Raw genomic sequence first — 21,481 nt, 5'->3', positions numbered from 1 at the left:
CCTCTTCTTCTTCTTCTCCTCGATTTGTTGATTTTTCTTTTTCTTTCTTTCTTGTGACGCCTCCACATTTTCCAGCCATCTGTCCCTGACAAAAAAGATAAGGATTACTCATTTTCTCTCTCGCCGTAGTGTTTTTTTTTTTTCTTCTTCTTCTTCTTTTTTGTCCTCCTCTCTCTTGTTTCTTTACAGCTTTTTTTCCCTCCGGTTTTCGCAGGTGGACTGTGAGCTCAGCTGAACTTTGCAAACTTCTGAGGAGAGAAAGAGAGCGAAGAGAGACAAAGACAGAAAGAGAGAGACGGCAGAGGAAGAATAGAAAGTGTTTGAAACAGGACTTTTTTTGTTCAGACACTTTGGGACAAAACTTGACTTTCTGCATCTTTACTGTGCATCTGCTTTTGGCAGCATCACCAAATCCAGCCTGGTAGCCAATCAGGCGCCTCCTGCCATCATGTCAGTCTTACCTGTACTTAGCTGGACCGTCCTTCTCCTGGTCCAGACCTGTGGCTCCTCCTTGGACACGGCGTCCAGACTCCAGCCTCCGCCTTTATCTTTGACAGTCCATCCTCACCGCCAGCCCCTGCAGGACGCCTCCTCCAGCTCCCACTGCCCCTCTTGTGCCCTGGCAAGGATGAGGAGAAACGAAGGTGGCGTGGCAGCGGCGGATGACATGTTGGGAAATGAACAAGAGGAAGTGGAGGCGGCGCAGCAGGATGTGGTGGAGGCAGTAAAGAGGCACATCCTCAACATGCTGCACCTTCAGGCGCGGCCCAACATCACCCGGCCTGTGCCGCGCGCCGCGCTGCTTAACGCCCTGCGCAAGCTCCACGTGGGGCGAGTGGCGGAGGATGGCAGCGTGCAGATCGAGGGGGAGGAGGAGGTGCGAGGGCGGGGTGGCCGTGGAGGAGGGGGAGGAGCAGCGACGGCGGCGGCTCGGGCAGGAGACAGCGGCGATGCTCAGGAGACAACGGAGATCATCACCTTCGCTGAGGCTGGTGAGTACAACGCTGTCCATGTGTGTTTGTGTGTGAGAGCATCATTTAGCACTCCACAACAGAGCGTCTGGAAACAGTCCAATGAGAGAAATCCTGTGTGTGTGTGTGTGTGTGTGTGTGTGTGTGTGTGGGTCCAACTGGCAGCAGATCAACATGTGTAAAACTGCAATTTTATGTATGTCTGTGTGTGTGTGTGTGTGTGTGTGTGTGAGGTTCATTTTTCCATCTGCATCAGTGTGTTTGGAAATGCACGCAGAGAAAGAAACCCTCGATGTGTGTGTGTGTGTGTGTGTGTGTGTGTGTGTGTGAATAACTGGCAGGAGTTCACCAGAACATGTGTGAGTCTGCATTTTTGTGTGTGTATTGGCTACCTGTGTGTGTGTGTGTGTGTGTCTGCGTGTGTGTGTGTGTCTGAGCATCATTTTATTCTCCGTTTGTGTGAAGCAGATGCAGAGAGAGAATACCTCTGTGCCTTTATGTACGTGTGTGTGTGGGTGTGTTTGAGTGTGTGTGTGTGAGTGTGTGTGTGTGAAAAGAAATGGCAGCAGTTCAACAGCACATGTGTGAAACTGCATTTTTATGTGTCGGTGCGTGTGTGCTGTCAAGGAACGTCTGACATCTACCTAAGTGTGTGTAGAGACAATGTACGTCAAGTTTGTGAGTGTGTGTGTGTGTGTGTGTGTGTGTGTGTGTATGTGTAAAGGACAAAAAAGCAGCTGTATTAGAAATCAGATTGCAGAAAACGACCGGTCTGTTTGCGTGTGTGTGTGAATGTGCGTTTGTGTGTCCATCTGCTTAATTCCACCTGCGTACTCACTCAACCAAACCCGGCAAATATCTTCACACACACTCAATCATCTAATCGCCTCCTGCTGTTTTCAAAGAATGCCTCATTATCTACTTAAAATCAGAGGGGATAACGTGTGTCACTGTGTGTCACTGTGTGTGTGTGTCACTGTGTGTGTGTGTGTGTTTAAATGCAGTCAGGCTGTTGGAGCGCCTTTCTAACAGACGGTAGCGACAAAGAGCGATACAGAGAGAGAGAGAGAGAGAGAGAGAGAGAGAGAGAGAGAGAGAGAGAGAGAGAGAGCATTTGTGTGTCTAAATCTTTAAACTCACCTCACACACACTCTGCCAGATGAAACCTCAGTGTGTGTGTGTCTGGCTCGGCAGCACTGCGGCAGGTGTTAACTTCTCCCCATTCGGTTTGTCTCTGCCTTTTTAGTACTTTTAAATCCAGGTCAGTGCAGGGTCATCACGCTACCACTTGTGAGGTTTCCTGAGGGCAGAGAGGCTGAAAAGTATTAACAACCCTGGGTATCTCCAGTTTAGGAAATTTCTAACCCCTATGTTTAAAACCAGCAGCAACAACAGACACGATTCTTCTCTCAGCTCTACTGATTTATTACATTCCTTAAAAGCTGTCCTTGCTTTCAGTTTATGAGAAGTCTTTTTCAAGTCCATTCTTAAAGGTGTCAGTTAGATACATATAACATCATGTCTTCTGATTATAAATCCACTTTAAATGTCTTAAGTGCTTTGGATAATGGTAAGCAGTTACATAAACTGTGTGTGAGTCAGACTGCTGATTTAAAACATGTAAATTCACCTGCATGAGTTGTAAGTCCAGAGTAAAAGGGGCATTTTTGACAAGGCAATATTGCAAAACTCCCAGCAATCAATCATTTCAACTTCCTCCTCGAGAGCATGTTTGCATTTTTCCAAGAGCTCACCTGTCAGTCAGGCAGTGTGGGCGGGACTGTGACGTCTTCTTCTCCCTCCTCCCTTGGCCTTTCTGTGAGAGTCTCTGTAGGCGAGAGGCTGGAACAGCAGATGGAAAAGAATTTTATGAACTGGATCCGTGCAGACAGGCGGAGAGGAGCAGCTCCCTTTTAAAGGGAAACGCAGAATTGAATGCCCATTAAAGAGTCATTCCTTCATGGAGAGCCACATCTCCCAGAGCCCTTCTGTTTATGTGAAATTATGCACAACCACATATTGGCCCAGCTGTTGTCGGGCAATGTTGCAACATGTACATTTCAGGTACCGCCTCGAAAATCTCCAGTTATGATTGTCTTTTGTCCACTCAAGGAATTCCCAATGGATCCTTTCTATCAGGCCTTTAACTTTCCATCTGCTGACAGTGCATCAGAAACCAATACGAACTTCATTTGGCCCTTTTCGTTAATTCTTCTTGAACTAATTAATATCATTTGTATACATAAAAACCCTTTCAGATCCACTTTACATTGGAGAATTCTATCGGCATGAAGTCTATCATCTACAGCACCACTTCTCAGCTTTCCATAGTATCTATTTGGTAGACTTTGTTGGAAGCTGTATGCAGTTGGTTTAGGGTTAGAGGGTTAGGTGTTCTGAAAAAATATCTGTCCATCTCTAAGATTGACCAGTTGTTCTGGAGGTAGGACTTTCATGGTGGAAAGAGCTGTGAAATGGGCACAAGGAAGCTTACCTGCCTTGCTTTTTTAAAGTACTGAAGTAGTAGGCTGAACAAGACGGTTGACAAAAATGGTTGAGACGACAGGATATTGCATGCTCCCTAATCTTGGGCAAGAAGTAGAGGTGAGGTTGTACCTGTAAGTCTTAGCAGCATGCTAACTAACGTAAGCTTTGAGAGAGGCAAAAGTTTACTGTAGCTTCAAACCCTCTCACCAACTCTATCTTCTTCTGCCTTTGGCTGTTTTGTCGAGCTTGGAAAGAACCTGTGTCTAACTTGTGTCATCCACATTAAAATTCCAAATAGAGAAATTGTTCGTAGTTATTGGGTTTACACTATTAATTCACCCAAACCTTTTAGGTTCTGAGGGCCTCTTCAAGTGTCCAGGTTTGGAGGCTCAGATTATTGTCACTCTTGGATTGAAGTAGTGTTGAGGTTGTACCTGTTAACCATTGTAGCATGTTAGCTTACAAAACTTGTACCACTGCTTAAAAACAAGGAGCTTCTTTATTTTGACCAAGATTTTAACCTATCAAAATTTCTCCTCTTTGCTGGGAGGAGTACTAAAAAGTGTCCAGGTACAGAGGTTAGGTTAGACAATTGTTATCACTCTATGTTGGTTGGACTTGGGAAACAAACCTGTCTGCATTTATTCCTCTGAGCCTTTTTTAAGACTTTTCAGTCCAATATTTTACCTTTAATCCTGACAGGCAAATGTCTTTTAACTCATTGTAATCTTTTATTTTGGGAGGGAAAGCAAGCATTTGATGTTTTCTGGCGAGGATAGTTCTGACCTGTCACACAATCTAGTTTATTCTAGGTTTGTTGAACTCTGTAACATACTGTTGTACCAAAACTATTGGATTAGAAAGGCTAAAATGATCAGGCGAAACATTTCTTCTGGAATGAACTCATAAAAAAAGGTTGTTCTTCTAAGATGTGACACAGCCCGCCGTGAGAATACTTTGCACCCAGCCAGTCCTGTGCTTTGTTAGGAATAACTGATGCATTCAGGGACCCCAGTAATTATTTTGGGCCATGGAGATGGCAAGTAGGGGAGTGGAGGGACGACTGGAATCTTGGCGGAGACCAAGTGTCAACCTCCGTTTAGCAGCTCGGACACAATATCTATCTGTCCGCTGTTTTCTTTCCATCTGCCTGTTCTGTTTAAATTCCTCTCCTCTGTCCCTGTTTATCTTCTGCTTCTCTCTCTCCGTCTCTCCCCACATACAGAGGACAATTAGGCTAATTGAACTTAATTGAACACATCATTAGCGACATTCCACAATCCACTTTCATCTCCCCTTTCCCTCTCTGCTGCCCACTGTAACCTCAGTCTACCCTTCCCTCCTCTGGCAGACAGAATAAACCGGTCATTGTTGGATCTATTCTGGTGGCCATGCCTGTCTGGGGACTCAAACTAGCAACCCTGCCATGAGGTTCAATGACTCCTGACAACAGAGAGGAAGCAGTGAATCTCAGCAGCGGAGAGGAAGACAAAGAAAGACACAAAACGTCTGTCTGATTTGAAAATAAACTCTAATTAGCATGTTTCCTCTCTCTGTTTTCCTTCCTCTTAGCCACATTTGTCTTTTCACTCTGCATTCTTTTGATCTTTTTCTTCCTCTCATTTTTTTTTCTTGGCTTAACCTCACATTTTCATAATTTCCTCTCTTTTTTATCCTTTCTCTATTCTTTTGTTCTCTCTGTACGCTCTCCCTCCTCTTCCATCCCTCCTTTCCGTCGTGTTCTTCTCTGACGCGGATTTAGCATGTTTATGGTGGCATTTGTGCACTCATAACGTTAACGCTGTTTGAATCCACGATGGCACGTTTTAGTCTTCGTCGTCGTCCTACCACATCGTTTGGCTCTGCTTTGATGTGTGACCGGCCGCCAAAGATGCTCTATGTTTGGGAGGATGAATCACTGAATAGTAAACAACTACAGATTGTGTCCAGACCTGTCGTGCTCCAAAACACAAACCAACAGGAAATATTCTGCAGATTCTGTAGATTGTGAGCAGATTTCACAATGTGGGGAAAAAGTGGGGATGTTTTTTATTTTACTCTATGTTCAGATTCAAACAAACAGTGAATGGTAATTGACACTATTTGTTGCTTCAAACCCCGATACCAGAGCACCACATGTGGATACTTCCTCTGCTAAAAATAGTCCCTTAAAAATGCATGAACTCGTCTTGGTTAAAAAAAAAAAAGTGTTAGTAGATCTACACAGGGCAGCTGTTTTCAAGTCTTTAGCAGGAACTGATGGGCTTTAAACTCAGAGCTACAGACATTAAGACCGGAAATCGACTAAAAGACTAAAAGAAAATTGACATTTTCTGCATCAATTCTCTTTTATATTCTCTTTTGAATTATATGTATTTTCATTCAGCATCAACTTGTAGTTTCCTTAAATTCATGTTTTTGCTCCACAACTCCTAGTTTGGTATCATGTTGGTGCATTTAATGCAGTGGAGCTGGTAAAGAAATTTAATACATCTTCATTGAATGTGACCAAAATATATTGGTTCCCTTTTTCATAAAGGTACCCTTCAAGTGCTCGTTTTCGCCACTATACCTTTGATTTTAAAATTTACAGTAGATGTTACTTTATGAGCAAGAGTCAACCACATGCCACATCCCTCCCGAAATGTATCAAAACATATGTTATTTCTTTGTCATGTTCTGTCGTTAGCGTGAAGCTTTCAGTTTTGACAGAGATAGAGCACATTGGCCAGATATTTATAAAGTATACCCTTAAAAATTTATCAGAGTGAGACCTCTCTATGTTCCCCACCTCTCTACCAGCCGCCTGCAGTGTCATCCCTTGTGGGGAAACCGGGGCGGACAGGAAGGCAGCGAGTGGCGGCCCTACGAAATACAGTCAGGTTCAAGCAGAGGGGGAGGAACATGGGAGGAATTGATGAGAAAGAGTCACTAAGACGGAGAGAGGTGGGAGAGTTAGAAAGAGAGAGAAGTACAGTAAAGCATTTCAACCTTGGTAACTGTCCCTGAATGATTCCAACAGACTCAACACTGCATGAGTGGCTGTTTTATAACAGCACATTAACTTGGTTTTGATAAGACTTATCCTGCTGAGATGAAGAGACAAATGGAATGATCAAAAATTAAATAATAGCTTCCTTTAGACAGTTTTCTCATAGGTTATATCTTCCTGATTAGCCGACTCTGGACCAGTCTACAGGTTCTGAATGTCTGACGATTGACTCCTGTGTAAAATCCCTGCTTTTGACAATGGAGTCTGGTGGATTAGCGAAAGAGCAACACCTAAAACACCTCAAATAACACTTTGATCCATCAACGATTATTTTGCAGACATTACCACATGGGCTCAATTTAAAAGAAATACAATTATTCATGTTTTTAGTTACCTTATTTAGACCTCACTTTAGTCTGAATACTCCTTATTTCACCAAGTTCATATTTTACAGATACAGATGGAAATGGATGGATGGAAACAGTTCAAATGTAACAAGTTCAGATTTGATTGGCCTCTTGAAGGATGTTTAAGCAAAGAAAAAAAAATCCAGCAGCAGAGAAAATTCAGGTGGACCATGACAGATTTATTTGCATTTGGTTGAAAACCTCATGCCCTTGACATCTTGTGTCCGTCCTCTCTCTGTAGACTGCTCAGGTTTATATTTGCTCATCAAACAGACATCAAGGTTTTTAGAGGAGATCTGATGTCTATCTTAGTGTATAACTTTGCCTGTGAACCTGAACTGGCAGCAGTAGAGTCTCTTTGGCATTTTTATATTTTGCGATGGGAACATTTGACTGTCAGATTGGACTGCTTATCTGCTCTCTCATTATAAATAAAGTGGCCTGGGAACGCAGACACACAGTGGGAGTTACAAGCTGGCAACATCAACTTCAATTTAGCTCAAAACTTTATTGTCCCAAGAGGGAGATCTGGTTTGTAGACCCAGTCTGGAAATGGAAAAAATGCCATGAAATCCCTGTGTAAAAACAATGAAAACACATTAAAAAACTGCTGCAAACACGACATCTGACAGATGAAGTCAGTTTGATGAAAAAGAGGCTGTCCCAACTTGGTTTCCCATAGTCTCTCTGCTTGTTTTCCTCTTCACGTTTGACACTGAATTTGTTGGGTTTCACAGCTGGAATAATTTGACAGACCACTTTTATTTGGTTCAAACAGCCGAAACATGTGACACGACAGATTTAGCACGTCAATAATGGAAAAAGAGGCTGTGTTTAACTACCCAGAACCTCTAGTTGTTTTGTCTTGTTGTGCTACAGTTTCACTTTGTTTGGTTTAATTGCATTCCTCTGCAGCAGCTTGCAATGGATCTACCCTGGAATACATGACATGCATAGGCACAAAGCTATAAAACATACAGCATAAAACCACAAGAAATTACTGGTTGGTCTTTATCTCCTAATTTATGGCCAAAGTTCAAACGCCGGAAGTATATTTTGTTTTTTTTTTTAAAGTAGAACGTTCATAGACTTTGTAGAAATGATACGTTTCAAGAGTTTCTGTTCTGTCCCATACTGTACATCCCTGTTTAAAACTGTGAGCTTCATCCTTTACTAACTAAACTGTAGTAATACGATTGCAGTTCTTCTAGTGTCCTCTAGAGGCTGTCTCCTGCAGTGAGTCAGTCCCCATAGAGCACCATGTGAAAATGTCCAACTTCATAGCAGAAATTAACAGGTTCACAGCCTGGTACAAAAACAGTTTTTGGTCTCTTTAGCTTATTTCTCTCTTGATGACAACTGTACAGGAGGAGTTTTATATGGCTCATCTATTTATATTTTATTAAGTCTTAAAGTGATGTACAATTTGAGTGACAGATGGGAATGTTGGAGACTTGAAAATTGTTTCGTGTCAAGATCCGACAAATAATCCGCCTTGTTGAACAGACTGTCCAACAAGTCTGAGCTCCACTTTTTACAATCAGTTACATTAGAAAATGACTTATTTACACGTTAGCAACAATTAGCTGCTATCTGTATTTGTGAGAAACATGCTTGAACGTTTAGCTTGTTCACTGTTTGTCATACATGGATTTATTTGTGCATGGAGTCATGATTGTTCTTGATTTCTTTTTTACTGCAGAAGGTAGCTATAATTTTTTTCTAATAAATGATACGACCCTGGGAATTGGTTGGCTTGGCGGTTGCTTTTCGCTCCCTGTACAGTATAGCCGCTCCTTTCCTGCATGTCTACCCCACCCTGTCTCCCCGATTTCCCGATGTGTTTAACTAGCTGTTTTGCTTTGTGCATACTTTATGTTTTTAACCACATGTTCTCCCAAGCTTCAGTTTTTCCCCCAGATATGGTTGCTTCCTTCTCCAATCAGGAAAGAAAGTAAAAAAGAAAAACCTCCTTTAAAAAAACACAACGTGAAGAGAACCAGGTTTCAGACGCAGGTTTGAGCTTCAGGATGAACTGAAAAGTTTTCCTCACTTTAAAGCATCTGGTGCACATTTATATTAGATTCACATTCATTCGTATTTTCACTTTGCGTGGTCTTACTGTTGTGTTTTGGTGCAGTCTGAACACCTTCCAGCTGAAGCCTTCTTTCATGTCCATGAAACACAGATATCAGATGTGATTGGTTACTGTACCTGGCACACACTGTTCTTCTGAAACTCACTCTGTAAAAACTCATATCTTACCAAGTCTACTAGTGTACAATTTAAGTCCATATGAACATTTCATTTTGCGATATTACAAGGACAAAGTAAGACCTGAATAGCTTGTAATGGGTAAAACTATCTGCCAATGCAGCTTGCAAAATGTACTTGTCGAGTTTCTTGAAATGAGATCTCTAAATCTAAATCCATCATATTTCAAGACAAGGTAATTTTTCCTGCTGCATTGCTGGCTATTTTTACTCTTTAGAAGCACTGCATGCCTCTTTTCTTTTTATATCTTGACTTAAGACATTTATCTGGACTTGTCAGGAGAATGTGTGTTATGTCAAATAAGTGTTATGAGATATTTCTGACAAGAAATTAGACAAATCTTCAGATGTCTTCTCTTTTTTTTTATTTGATCGGCAAATCTGACAAAGTTTAAAACGACTAAGGCCACTTCAGCTCTGAATCCGTAAGGTCTTCTCTTTAGCGTGTGTGTTCTGGTCTGTGTGTGTTCTGGTGTGTGAAGTTAGTCCAGACGAGACTTCCTCTCTCTCCCGTCTGACGATGAGCGAGTTTGTCATTCGGGACATTCCTCTCGTCAGAAGGCGAGGCTGCTTTAATACCTCCTCCCCACTTTTGTTTACCGTCGTTTGACAGCGTTACACAGATTCAATTTCACATCACTAGCTGCTCAGTGTGTGTGTGTGTGCGTATATATATGTGTGTGTGTGTTTACTAACACAACCCACTGACTCACATGTGGTGCCAATAAGGCCGAGCAGGGCGTCGACTCTCGGGCTTTGGAGCAGATTTCTGTCCCACGCAGGCGAGGCTGAGCCTGACAGTCCCTACTGAGGGATTCACACGCCCAAGCAAACTTTGACTTTGACTCCATTAGCACTGTCCTTGTTTACATCACCGCTTAAACACTTTGATCGACAATTTTAAAGCAGCAGAGCAACTTTTTAAGGAGCTTGAAAGAACAGCGTGTCAAAAAGAAACTCCAAATCCACTGATTAAAACACTTCTTTGTCTACACAGTTAAACTTAGCATTCGGTTGCTAAGGAGTTTATTCATATCATGTTGTACTTCATGTGCAGCTTTTAAAAGTTTCTTAAATTGATCCTAAATTCAGTATTTAAGAAAAAGTTTTTATAATAACACTTATCTAAACAACTTGCTGCTCACACACACATGTGCTCCTTATTTTGGACATTCTTTGGTTAACCATGATTTGTATTATCTTTTTATACATATGGTTTATTATGGGGACACTTCCTCCAGGCGAATCATTAAACTCCTCTGGAGCATCTTCTGAAGGGCCTTTAAACTCATGTTAACATGTTAAAGAGCCCGTTCCTGAAGCTTCTTACGTTTCAAAAAAGCTTCTGAATTGTTAAAACTCTCTCCACTCTTAAAGTGAACCCACAACCTCTCTTGGTGCCTTGCTCTGTAAACTTTCATGTAAGGGCATTTCAACACCAATATGTGAATGGATCGGTGGTTTCTGATACTCCTTCATCTTTAAACAGCACAGACTGCATTCTGCATGTTTTTGGGGGAGGGGGTAATTGGGGGACCGAGTCGACTGATCCCTCCTAAAGTACACTCAGAGGCAGAAAAGGCTGACTGTGATCCTCTCAAAAGGAACTCAATTTTCCTGAGGTGCTTTGTCAGAAAAACAGATTGACATGATGAGTAGTTCAACCCCCCCCCCCCCCCCCCTCGCAGGTCGGAGGCTGTTCTCACATCATCACTGATATTACAACTGTTGTTTATAAATATCACTCATGCCATACATTGTTAGAAAGCTACAGTTCTTGTGAATGGGACCGTTTAAACCATTTCAACGGCCAACCACTACAGTAGCCACAATCTGTCAGACCACCAACAAACAAACCACGTTTACTGTCTGTTGACTTGCCATTTAGAGATTTTTTGAATTCTCCTGGTCATAATATTCCAAATGAAAAAAGTCCCTGCTGCAGTGATGATGGTTCCCCACAATCCAAATCCAGAGAACGATTTAATCCAAACACATGACACGCATATGTAACGGATGATTAGCATTCCTGTTATCTGTACATGAAGCAACGCTTCTACAGAAAACCCTGACGCTGATCCTTCACATCTTTCAGAAACAACCCACTCTACTCACAGCTCCTCTTCTTCCTCACTCCATTGTTCTCTTCGATGTGTTCACTGCGAAGAGGGAGAGATAGTTTCACCTTTTAGAGAGTGGGAAGGAGAGGACAGGAGGAAACAGCTGTGAAAACTGTGAATCCCCCCCAGAAGCTTCTGTTTCTTTCTGTCCTTCTTTCTTTCTGAGAGTGTGCAGTAGCAGCAGCATGAATAGTTTGTGGATAGCTTGAGAAGAAAGAAAAAAAAGAAGCTTTTTTTTAAAGCCTCCCTGACAAAAAAAGAAAAAAACAAAACACAGTCGTTGAGTACACAAACAAAGATGCACGTTTAAACAAATAGCTGAAGGGCACACACACACACACACACACACACACACACACACACACACAGAAGTTTGCTCAGTCTGTTAAATGCAGCTCATCCATTGAAGGAGGGATTACAACAGACAATGCAAAACACACACAAGTACTCACAGTGTATGTTTGGACAGATGGGTTTAGCCTGTGATTGTGTGTGTCTGTGTGTGTGTGTGCTGATCATTGTCATAGTCTCAGTAAACACAGAAAAACAGAGGGTGTGTTCACTGGTGTCAACATCAAACCCAAAATTACGTCAAGTTGCTCCTCCCAGCAATTTCGTTGTCGCCATCTTGTTTTCATCCTGAGAAAGATATGACCATATAAGGACAAGTGGGTGGAGCTAATGCTATTCTCCAACTCCACCCACTTGTCCCAATAGGGTCACTTCCTTTGACAAAGCATTGTTATTGATATCACTTTGATCGAAACATGGCGTGATTTTGTAGAAGTAGAGCTCAAAGATTTTGCTTTCCCAATAACTGAGCTCATATTCATGCTGGTGTTTAAACATTTGGAAAAGTCTCATTGACCTTCGAGCACAGCCAGTTTTTCTCAATCCTTCCGTGTCTAAGGGCTCACTGAGGGTTTAGAGAGGTTTACCATGAATCTAAACTCCTCTCAACAACATTCAGTGTTTGTATCAAATAATGGCAGGACCTCTTGGTTCGATTGGTTAGCTTGATTAGCTGCTCGGAGAGTTTTAGTAATTTTAAATCTCCTGATTTCTGCTTCAGAGAGTCGAGTTCACACTAAGAAAATGTGGTGAGGATGAGTGTAAATGTGGGGTTTGATTGTCTAAATTGTAAAATGCCTGAGCTGCTTATTCAGTGAGGGCAAGTGGCAAACCTAACTCAAGAGTGATGGTTTTAAATTGAGTTTGGATTATTTAAAAATTGGATTATTAATGACTTTGGTCCTTCTTGGATAATTTATTATTGTCATTTATTTATAGTAATATTTGGCCTATATGGGTCAGTTGGCTGTTCATTCAAAGCATTAAGGGGGCTATTGATCGCTGAGAAGGCCTTGATTTTTTCCTTTTGTGTATAAAAAAAAACACTTTTTATTATTATATTGACGAGGAATTGCATACAACTGCACTTTCAGTAAGTTGAAAAGAGCATGTTAGGTTCTTACGTTGTCTCTCTTGTCAGAATCTATCTGTGTGTGTGTGTATTTGCATGTGTGTGTGTTTCAGTTTTTAACACACACTCTCCTCCATCATGGCTAAGCTTTCCAAACAGACACTGAAAGCAGCAGAGGGCCAGAACTGAGGTTTTATGAGTTGTTGAGACATCGGTTTGTAAAGATCAGTCTTCTGTTAATGGAGGGGGAGTACAAAATTCACTCACACACACACACACACACACACACACACACACAGGAAGATGAGCTGCGAGGAGAAGACTCGTTTAAGTCGGATAGACTTCAGGGAACAGAAATGTCTGAATGTAAATGAGCTGCTGGGCTCTACTTACCTGCTCTGTTGAGGTTTTTTAAATGAGCCTATTTTAACACATCTAAATCCACAACACTTACATGTGTCAACTGAGATTGTATTTATTCCCTTTCTTGCAGCCAGCCTTTAGTCTCACTTTCCCTGAAAAATATTAACTTCTTCAAATGTTAAGAAAAATCAGTTGAAGATTGTTACAAAATCCTGAGACAACAGGATCTGGGTTCATAAGAAGAGTTGAAATCACTTCAACAAAACTGTTTCAACTGTTTCAAACTTTTCTCCATTTATCTTCTGACTTTATGACACAAAGTCGCATGCCTTGAAATGACGATATATTTGTAACCTTTAATCGGCACGTTTACTTCAATGAGCGGCGCTTCAACAGCAGTGCCTCTCTTCTGTCACTCCTCGGAGTTTCTGCAGACAGATGTGTGACACAGCTCTGAACAACACGTGTTCAAACCCTACAGACGGAGCTGGCGTCCGTCCACAGCTCGTCTGTCATTACAGTCATAATAAACAGCTCTGCATGAACACACACCGCTGCCTTCTGTCTGACTCTGCTCGCTGTTCCAGCTGCTGCTCTCAGCCGCGAACGCGCTATTAGAATTCCCTCTGAGAGCCGCAGGAACTTTTTAAACGTTCAGTTAGTTCAGGCAGACTTAATCTTCTAATGCACGCCGACAAACAGCATCAGTCTCAGGATGTCCGTCCACCTTTTCTCTTTTTCTCTACCTGCAGATATTGGTAATCTCACACAAAGAAAAACATGGAATCACATACATTCTGACCTCTAATTCCTCTCCTCTGTGTGTGTGTGTGTGTGTGTGTGTGGTTGTGCATTTGGATGTGTGATAAAGCAACCGGTTTAACATTTCAAAAAGTTTTTACATCTCGGTTTTTTAACAGCGGACTGTCTTCAATGTGTGACACCCACAGGATACTTGTTTTTAGATTCATTCACAGAGAGGAAGAGAATGTGGAAAGCCAACAGACCGATGGTCTTTGTCAGCAGCACTATTCGCGTCACACCAACAGATTGGACGGCTGTCTTCCTTTCAAAGCGGCTGCAGTTCAAACAAAGACTTTTATTCTTCAGTTGCTTAAATCAGCATCACAAACACTATTCTGAGAAACAATGAATGAACAGGGCTTTCACTTTTTAATCTCTCTGAAGTGACGATGATGTAAGTGAGATAATCGCCTCCGAATTGCCGGTTAAACGGCGTTAATGGACTCGCTGAAGTGCTGCACGCCTCCGCACACACACACGCACTCACACAGACGGGCCGCCCATTCACACCGTTTAACAGAGCATCACTGCTTCTGACATTCATAAACTCCTAGATCGTGACTTTGATTTTCTGTATGGACGCCCACAAGTGAGAGACAGCAGAGAGAGAGAGCGAGAGAGAATAAGGTGATGCTGGATGTTATGTAATGATGCTGGAAGGTAATTGGGTCTCTAACCTGCTGATTAGCTTGCTGTCTGGCCTGGAGGTTTCTTGGAAATGTTTTAAGTACAGCTCTGCACTTGTGTGTTGACGTGTGCGGCTGAGGGACAGTTTACACGCAGCATTTCCCTGCATTGCTTGTTTGGATTTCATACTTTATCACGTGTTGTTTCAGAAAGAAGAACAAAAGCCAACAAGGTTGATTCATGGCTCGAAATGAGAGCTAGAAAAAAAAGTTTGTTAATGTCTCCAGGAGATTTGTTCATCCCGCAGCAGTGACTCAGGCTATAATGTTTGCAACTTAATTTTTTTTAATGTGTCCACTAAAAGTTGTTTTGGTTCCTGGCAGGCTCAGATTGTTATTCTAAGTGTCTGACAAAGTTACAGAAAGGATCCCTACAGAGAGAGAGAGAGCATTGTTACAGCAACTCTCTCTACAAACAAACCAGACTACTTCAAGAAAAACAGAGATTTGCCTTTACAGAACACAGAAGTTGATGATCTACTGCTGCATCGACTGATTCATTTGTTTTGAATGATGCAATCAAACATGTTGTCAATGCAGTGTGTTTGCATTGAAGAGGGTGGCACTTATGGGCTACTTTTCTTTGAATCAATCAATGAACATAAGCATTTTAAAACTACCTTAGACATAACTTGCCACCGAAAACTAACAAATCCAAATAACAAGCTGCAAACATGTTCTTCTCTAAACACTCTCAGCTCCTCTCCTGCTGACATGAAACTTTTACGTTTTCCCTTGATTCCCCATGAGGTAACGGATCCGAAAGGTTTCACTTTTATAAACGGTTCATTCAGTTTTCAATCTTGCTTCTGTAATGACACGGAGCTCCTGGTGGTAACCATTAGACTCCAAAACCTCTGACCACTGCTGCTGAGTCAGCAGGAAGAGGCCAATCAGAGTGTGTGTGTGTGTGTGTGTGTGTGTGTGTGTGTCTGTGAGGTCATGTTAGAGATGGTAACATAATGATAAGTGTGTGCTGTGTATAGATGACTCTGTAGCTTAGATGTGGCCACACTCATTGTATGCGTTTTGGTGTGTGTGGGTGTATGCGTGGTTGTCCATCAGTTAAAGTAGTGGTTAGTTTAGTTTCACCACTGAATTAACTGCTGACTAAGCCTGAAGCTCTGTTGCTATGGTTACCTGCAGTTTACAGCAATAAACATTGAGTAAAAACTGTTGACGTGTGAAATGTTTGAGAGGGGAATTACAGCCAACCAGAGACCAGAGTTAGATATAAACAACCTAAGATGACTTTATGATCTGGTGCTGTATGAATAAAATTGGTAATGTATAGATATGAGCTTTGTTGTAACTCTCTCTCTCTCTCTCTCTCTCTCTCTCCTGTCAGGCGAGTCTCAGGGCACGGTGAACTTCGTCCTTTCTAAAGAAGGAGGTGACCTCTCTCTGGTGGAGCAGTCTAACGTCTGGCTCTTCCTCCGTTTGGCGAAGACCAATCGCAGCCGAGCGAAAGTCACCATCCACCTGTTCCAGCAGCGCCTGCTCCCCAACGGACGCCTGTCCCTGCCGCAGGACGACAAGCTGTTAGCTGAGAAAACGGTTGATACGCGTCGCAGCGGCTGGCACACCTTCCCCGTGTCAGCGGCAGTGCAGGCACTGCTGGAGAGCTCTGAGAGCACCACACTGCGCCTCAGGGTGACTTGCCCACTCTGTGCAGATGCAGGAGCGACACTTGTCCTGGTTTCCGGGGGCTCGGAGACATCGCAGCGCAGCAACCAGCGGGAGCAATCTCACCGACCTTTCCTCATGGCAGTGGTGCGGCAGGAGGATGGCAGCGACTCACGACGGCGCCGGAAGCGAGGGCTAGAGTGCGATGGGAAGGTCCGTGTCTGCTGCAAACGGCAGTTCTACGTCAACTTCAAAGACATCGGCTGGAACGACTGGATAATCGCGCCATCTGGTTACCATGCCAACTACTGCGAGGGCGAGTGTCCCTCCCACGTGGCAAGCATCACAGGGTCAACGTTGTCCTTTCACTCCACCGTCATCAGTCACTATCGCATGAGGGGCTACAGCCCCTTCCAGAACCTGAGGTCCTGCTGCGTCCCCACCCGGCTACGAGCCATGTCCATGCTGTACTACAACGAGGAGCAAAAGATCATCAAAAAGGACATCCAGAACATGATCGTGGAGGAGTGTGGCTGCTCGTAAACACGTCTGAACCTGATCAAACCAGAACAAACTGGACTGGAGGGGACCCCAAAGGAGGGGGGGGGGGCTGCTGAACCTGGAGAGAGAGGTGGAGGGGGAGATGCAGGGAAGAAAGAAAGATGAACTTTTGGATCACTTTTATCGTCTGTGTCTGATTCCCCGCCTCCTCCCTCCCTCACTCAGAGTGATCACTCTCTGGAACAAAAACCTTCCATCCTCGTCCCAACAGAACTCAGAAAGAGTCTCGATGGCACTTTCGGAAAAAAAAAGAAAAAAAGAAAAAGAGATGAAAAAAAGATAGAAAAAAGAATATCTAATATATTTTTGTTACAAAAGGAGGGAGTGTGGCGTATTTATGTGGCTGAGACGTTCAAGCACCACTCGACCCGTCGGATCTCGGACAGACGAGGTGCATGAAAAACTACTAACAAACAAATCTCAAAACTATGCAACTTGTTTCACGTATTACGATCTTATTGTATTTAACTTTGTTTTTGTTCCCCAACTGTTTACTTTTCAAAATGTATGAGGAAGAAAGAAGAAGACTTTTGTTTTATTATTTGGAAGTATACATTTTTGATGCGTGTGTGTGTGTGTGTGTGTATGTGTGTTGAGCGATACTTGAAAGAAACAAGTTGGCCCCGCTGCTGGAACCAAACACTTCTTTATGTTACCATGGTTACCATGTTGATGTTATAATTATTATTGTCAGTAAGTATATTAATAATATTATTGTTATTGTTGTTAATAATATTTTGTTTGGCTGCATTTGTGTTTTTTTGTCGCCTTGGTTTTTTTTTGTTTTTTAATGTTTTGCACTATAGCGACAAGTATTCAGACCAGACTGAAGATAGAGGGAGGGCAGAGTGAGGCGTCCACAAAGCCCACAGGTTTGATTCCCTACGATAAGCTCGGAGGTCAGAGTCTTCTGAAGGACAGAAGGAAGACTGAGTAATAAAAAGATATTTAAAGCATTACGGTGTTTGGACTTTTTAAATTTGTCGAAATCTAAAATCAGCTGTTCACTGACATTGAAATGTTTTTTGTTTTTGTACAACTTGAAGGTCTAATTTTGTGTTTAAGCCTCCAAAATTGCAGGTAAAAAATGTCTGACAAGAGAAATACTTTATTCCTCTTTAATCATGTTTGTTGGCATCCAAATACCCTAACCCTAAGTCAGCCTGATGAATCATGTGTGGGTTTTTAACTATATGATTGAAAATAACATTTTCCAATACAAACACAGAGGACTTAAAGACACCAGAAACACAGCCCTTCTCATAATTCTTAGTCAATAAAAAGATTGATGAAATTTTCACCAACAGTCACAATAACAGACGCTGGAAGACATCATGAAAACAACGATTCTTTAAAAAGATAGATTTTTGAATAAAAATTGCCATTTTTAAGCAGATTTGAGGTCTTAGAGGAAGTACAGGATCTTCACCTTGGATTGTCCCGGTTTACGAGTTGGGAAATAATTCCCCAACCTCATTGTTTACGTGCTTTAAATTAAGAGAGAATGAATAACGTTAACAAATATTGCTCTAGCTAATGTTCCTGACTTGTCATTGGCCTAAATATATACCATTATCAAAATAAAACCCTTGAAATACTTAAATATTATCTTCTATAGTGGATGTTTAGAAAGTGCAAACTGGCTAGCTAAAGGTGGTTCACGTTAGCAAAAAATACTCAAATCGTTTTTATCATTGCGAGCTACAAACAAAAACATCACGTCATCACTTCAACCCTTTTTTCTCTCTTAAATCAAAATAGAGTAATTTAACGCCACCGATTTGAATAAATTAAATTAATTCATTTATTTTCACAATTTTTAACCTGATAAAGACATTTTACTCTGACTGAAACCAATTTGCACTATATGGATAAAATGAAGGTGTTTTCAGGTTTTTTGTTTTTTTTCTTCTCTAATGACAATGTAAACCTTTTACAGAGCCTATATTAATACAGCCACAAGCTAACCCTTTCAATGAACATTTTCCTTAGATTTACAGGAGAAATTCAAAATAAAATACATGTACTGGTTTGAAGTGATGAGCAGCTAACAGTTTGCTGTTTAATAGAGACAAAGATGCTAACAGTAATAAAACATGCATAGATTATTAGAGTGTCTCTTTGAGAGGGTAATCAAAGTCTTGTTTGCGTCCAGTTTTAGTTTGCTTTAGAACACCAAAGAGTCGAGTTTGTGCACTTTGTGTGACTGAGAAAATGTTAATGTTATATTCAATGATGCTAAGAAAGAAAAAAAAAAGAAAATTCTGATGTGTGTCCACGTGATATGGAATCATACATTTCAGTTTGTCTAAAGTCTGATTCACCTTCAAAGTTTTGTTTTAATAAACAAGTCTGGTGTCAAGCCATGAAATCTTTTTAGTTTTTGTTGCAGATTAGTGTAGTTTTGGTTCATTTTAGAAAACATTTTCACTTTTTTTTTTTTACTCTATTGATGTATCCAACTCCATTACCCATAATTATTTACTCTGTAATAATATCGCTTCCTTAAGTCCCCTTGCTCTTCTTTGGGAGAAAACAAACACGCCCAATCAGATTTGTTCAATCAGAGTGTTCTGTGTTGTCTGTGTTTTATCAGTATTGTTCACCAAAAGGTTCAGTATTTTTCCCTTTTTTATGAAGTCACAATGTGTTGTTTTTATTTTTTATTTTTTTGTTGATTTTGTTCTGGAAGAGAGCAGAACCTCTTCTATTGGACTCTTTGGGACAAATTCATCGTCCATCCAGTGTGGACATAGACAAACATAAACTGTCAAGACAGGAAAAAAAAAAAAAACTGAAAAAAAAAAAGGAGTAAAAGTGGTTCTATTTGTTCAGACTTTGTTCTTTTTATTAAGACAAAAAAAAAAGACACTGAACGAGGTGGACAAAGAATAAAAAGTCTATTTTTTATTCTGTATATATGGAAATCCAGATTCCAGTATGTTGCATTGCTTTGTTGTACAAATCAAATGTGCTTGTGGCATTTTTCTAATCTAATTTATTTTACGGTATTGTTCTGTTTTTGTTTTCTGCTTCACCATTAAAGATTAAAGGATGAACACAAATTAAAAGTCTCCATGTTGCTTTGAATCTCAGACAAATATTAGAGACCGACGTCTGTATTATTGTCTCTGTATTGTCAAATTATTGATGAATACAATACAATAAACAAAAAAAACAAAAACAAACAGCTAATTTGGTAACGTGGGAACATCAGTCTTTGGTACCAATACAAAATAAAAATAACTGTACATATATATCTTAGGTGACAGAAATGTTGTTGTGAAGAACTGTAACATTCAGTCAGCACGGTACAACAGTTTGTCACCAGTTCATTGGGTCGTAGAGCTCTGCACACAACTGTGGTTTTTGGTCATGCTGACATTGGAAGTAATACAAATCGTTCATCATAAACTTCCCAATTTAAAAATGTTTTTTTGCAAAAAGTGAAGCTGAGCTCCTCTAGCTTCAGATAACGAGTGTTCAGGGTCGAGGACGCTGGAGTGACTCTAGTCAGAGAGGAAGAAATACAGGCTCGATGACAGCTAAGATACACAAGCTGAGCTGAAGCTCGAAGGAGAGCTCTGCCCAGAGAGACTTTCAAGCTACTGAAAGATGACACACAGGAGGTTTGGGTTTGAGATACACCAGGGACAAAATAATATTTAAAACAATTTAAACAATCTTAAAATATTAGCAGATACGGGTATGAAAGATAACCAAGATTTGGATGGATGGGTTGTTTGCCACTGGCTTAAATGACACTCTTACGAGCATGTTTTTTCTTATTTTAAGAAGAACTGTTACACGTTACATGTTTTGGGAAATATGATCACGTCTTCTGTTTTTGGTGGCTTCAAAAAGAAAGGAGCATCAAAAGAGAATGGACCGCAGCAGGGAAACACCCTCCTGCGGTCTGTGATCCACACACACACACACACACACACACACTGCTCTCTTCAAGCCTCATATTTGCGTTTCACTTCGATTGAAAAGTAGAGTGTCTCATCTTTTCAGTTGAAAGGACGGTGTCATCTGCAAATCATTTGACCCTCCTCCTCTCAGTAAAGTGTTACTCAAATCACGTGTGTGCTCTCACTTCGCAAGTGTCACATCCTTGTATGACATCGGATCGAGATGTGTTCCTGACAGAGCAAAGAGAACCCCAAACAGCACTGCTCCTCATTGTTTCGTAAAATAACTGCAGTTTGTTCGAGTCTCCTCACAACAGCACTCGCCAAACAACTGCATGACCTCGTCATCTGCTACTCACGGCACATCAAGCACACACACGCTCCCATTCACCAGACTGTATAAGAAGTGGGTAAAGCGAACATTATGTCACTCATTGGTTTGTCAAATACCATTTGAAGCCTCAAGTTTGGCATTACCCTTTTTTTTATCCATAACTGATCACATTTGGATTGAATGAGTGGATATTACTTGGCTGCTATCCTGACAGACACGTTAGCATGTTAGCATCTTGTCCTCCGTTGCTTTATGGTGTACATGTGTTGCGGTTCTTTGAAAAACTAAGAAGAATATTTACTGTTATAAAACAAAAAAAGACAAAAAGGCAAACAAAAATTGACTTTCAAAAATGCCCAAACAGAAAAAAAAAATACAAAGTGTAAAAAACATAGGGCACCATGGACTGACATACGCCAACGATCTGACACAGAAGGCAGGAAACTCAGACAAGGTAATCAAACACATGTGAGACCAACAAGACAGGTGAGACCAATCAGAACAGGAGGGAAACGTACAC

General features: G+C 41.4%; 1 protein-coding gene across 2 annotated transcripts in view; it reads left to right on the top strand.

Moving 5' to 3' along the window:
* Positions 1 to 246: 246 nt before the first annotated feature.
* The window catches only part of inhbaa (inhibin subunit beta Aa), a 267,804-nt gene continuing 246,569 nt past the window's right edge, over positions 247 to 21,481 (top strand). Inside the window, exons 1-2 of one of the 2 annotated variants that reach the window (XR_013780621.1) lie at positions 247 to 992; positions 15,875 to 18,612. Coding sequence is in view for 1 of the 2 variants with exons in the window: in XM_079361758.1 (XP_079217884.1) it covers positions 449 to 992; positions 15,875 to 16,695 (1,365 nt within the window). In the remaining variant the exon portion in view is untranslated. Of the gene's footprint in view, positions 993 to 15,874; positions 19,823 to 21,481 lie in introns of those variants that run through there. The other variant, XM_079361758.1, reaches the window with a different exon arrangement.

This window comes from Symphodus melops (genome assembly GCF_947650265.1).
Source record: "Symphodus melops genome assembly, chromosome: 14".
In the NCBI taxonomy this organism is placed as follows: Eukaryota; Metazoa; Chordata; class Actinopteri; order Labriformes; family Labridae; genus Symphodus; species Symphodus melops.
This window is presented reverse-complemented; position numbering and strand designations above follow the sequence as displayed.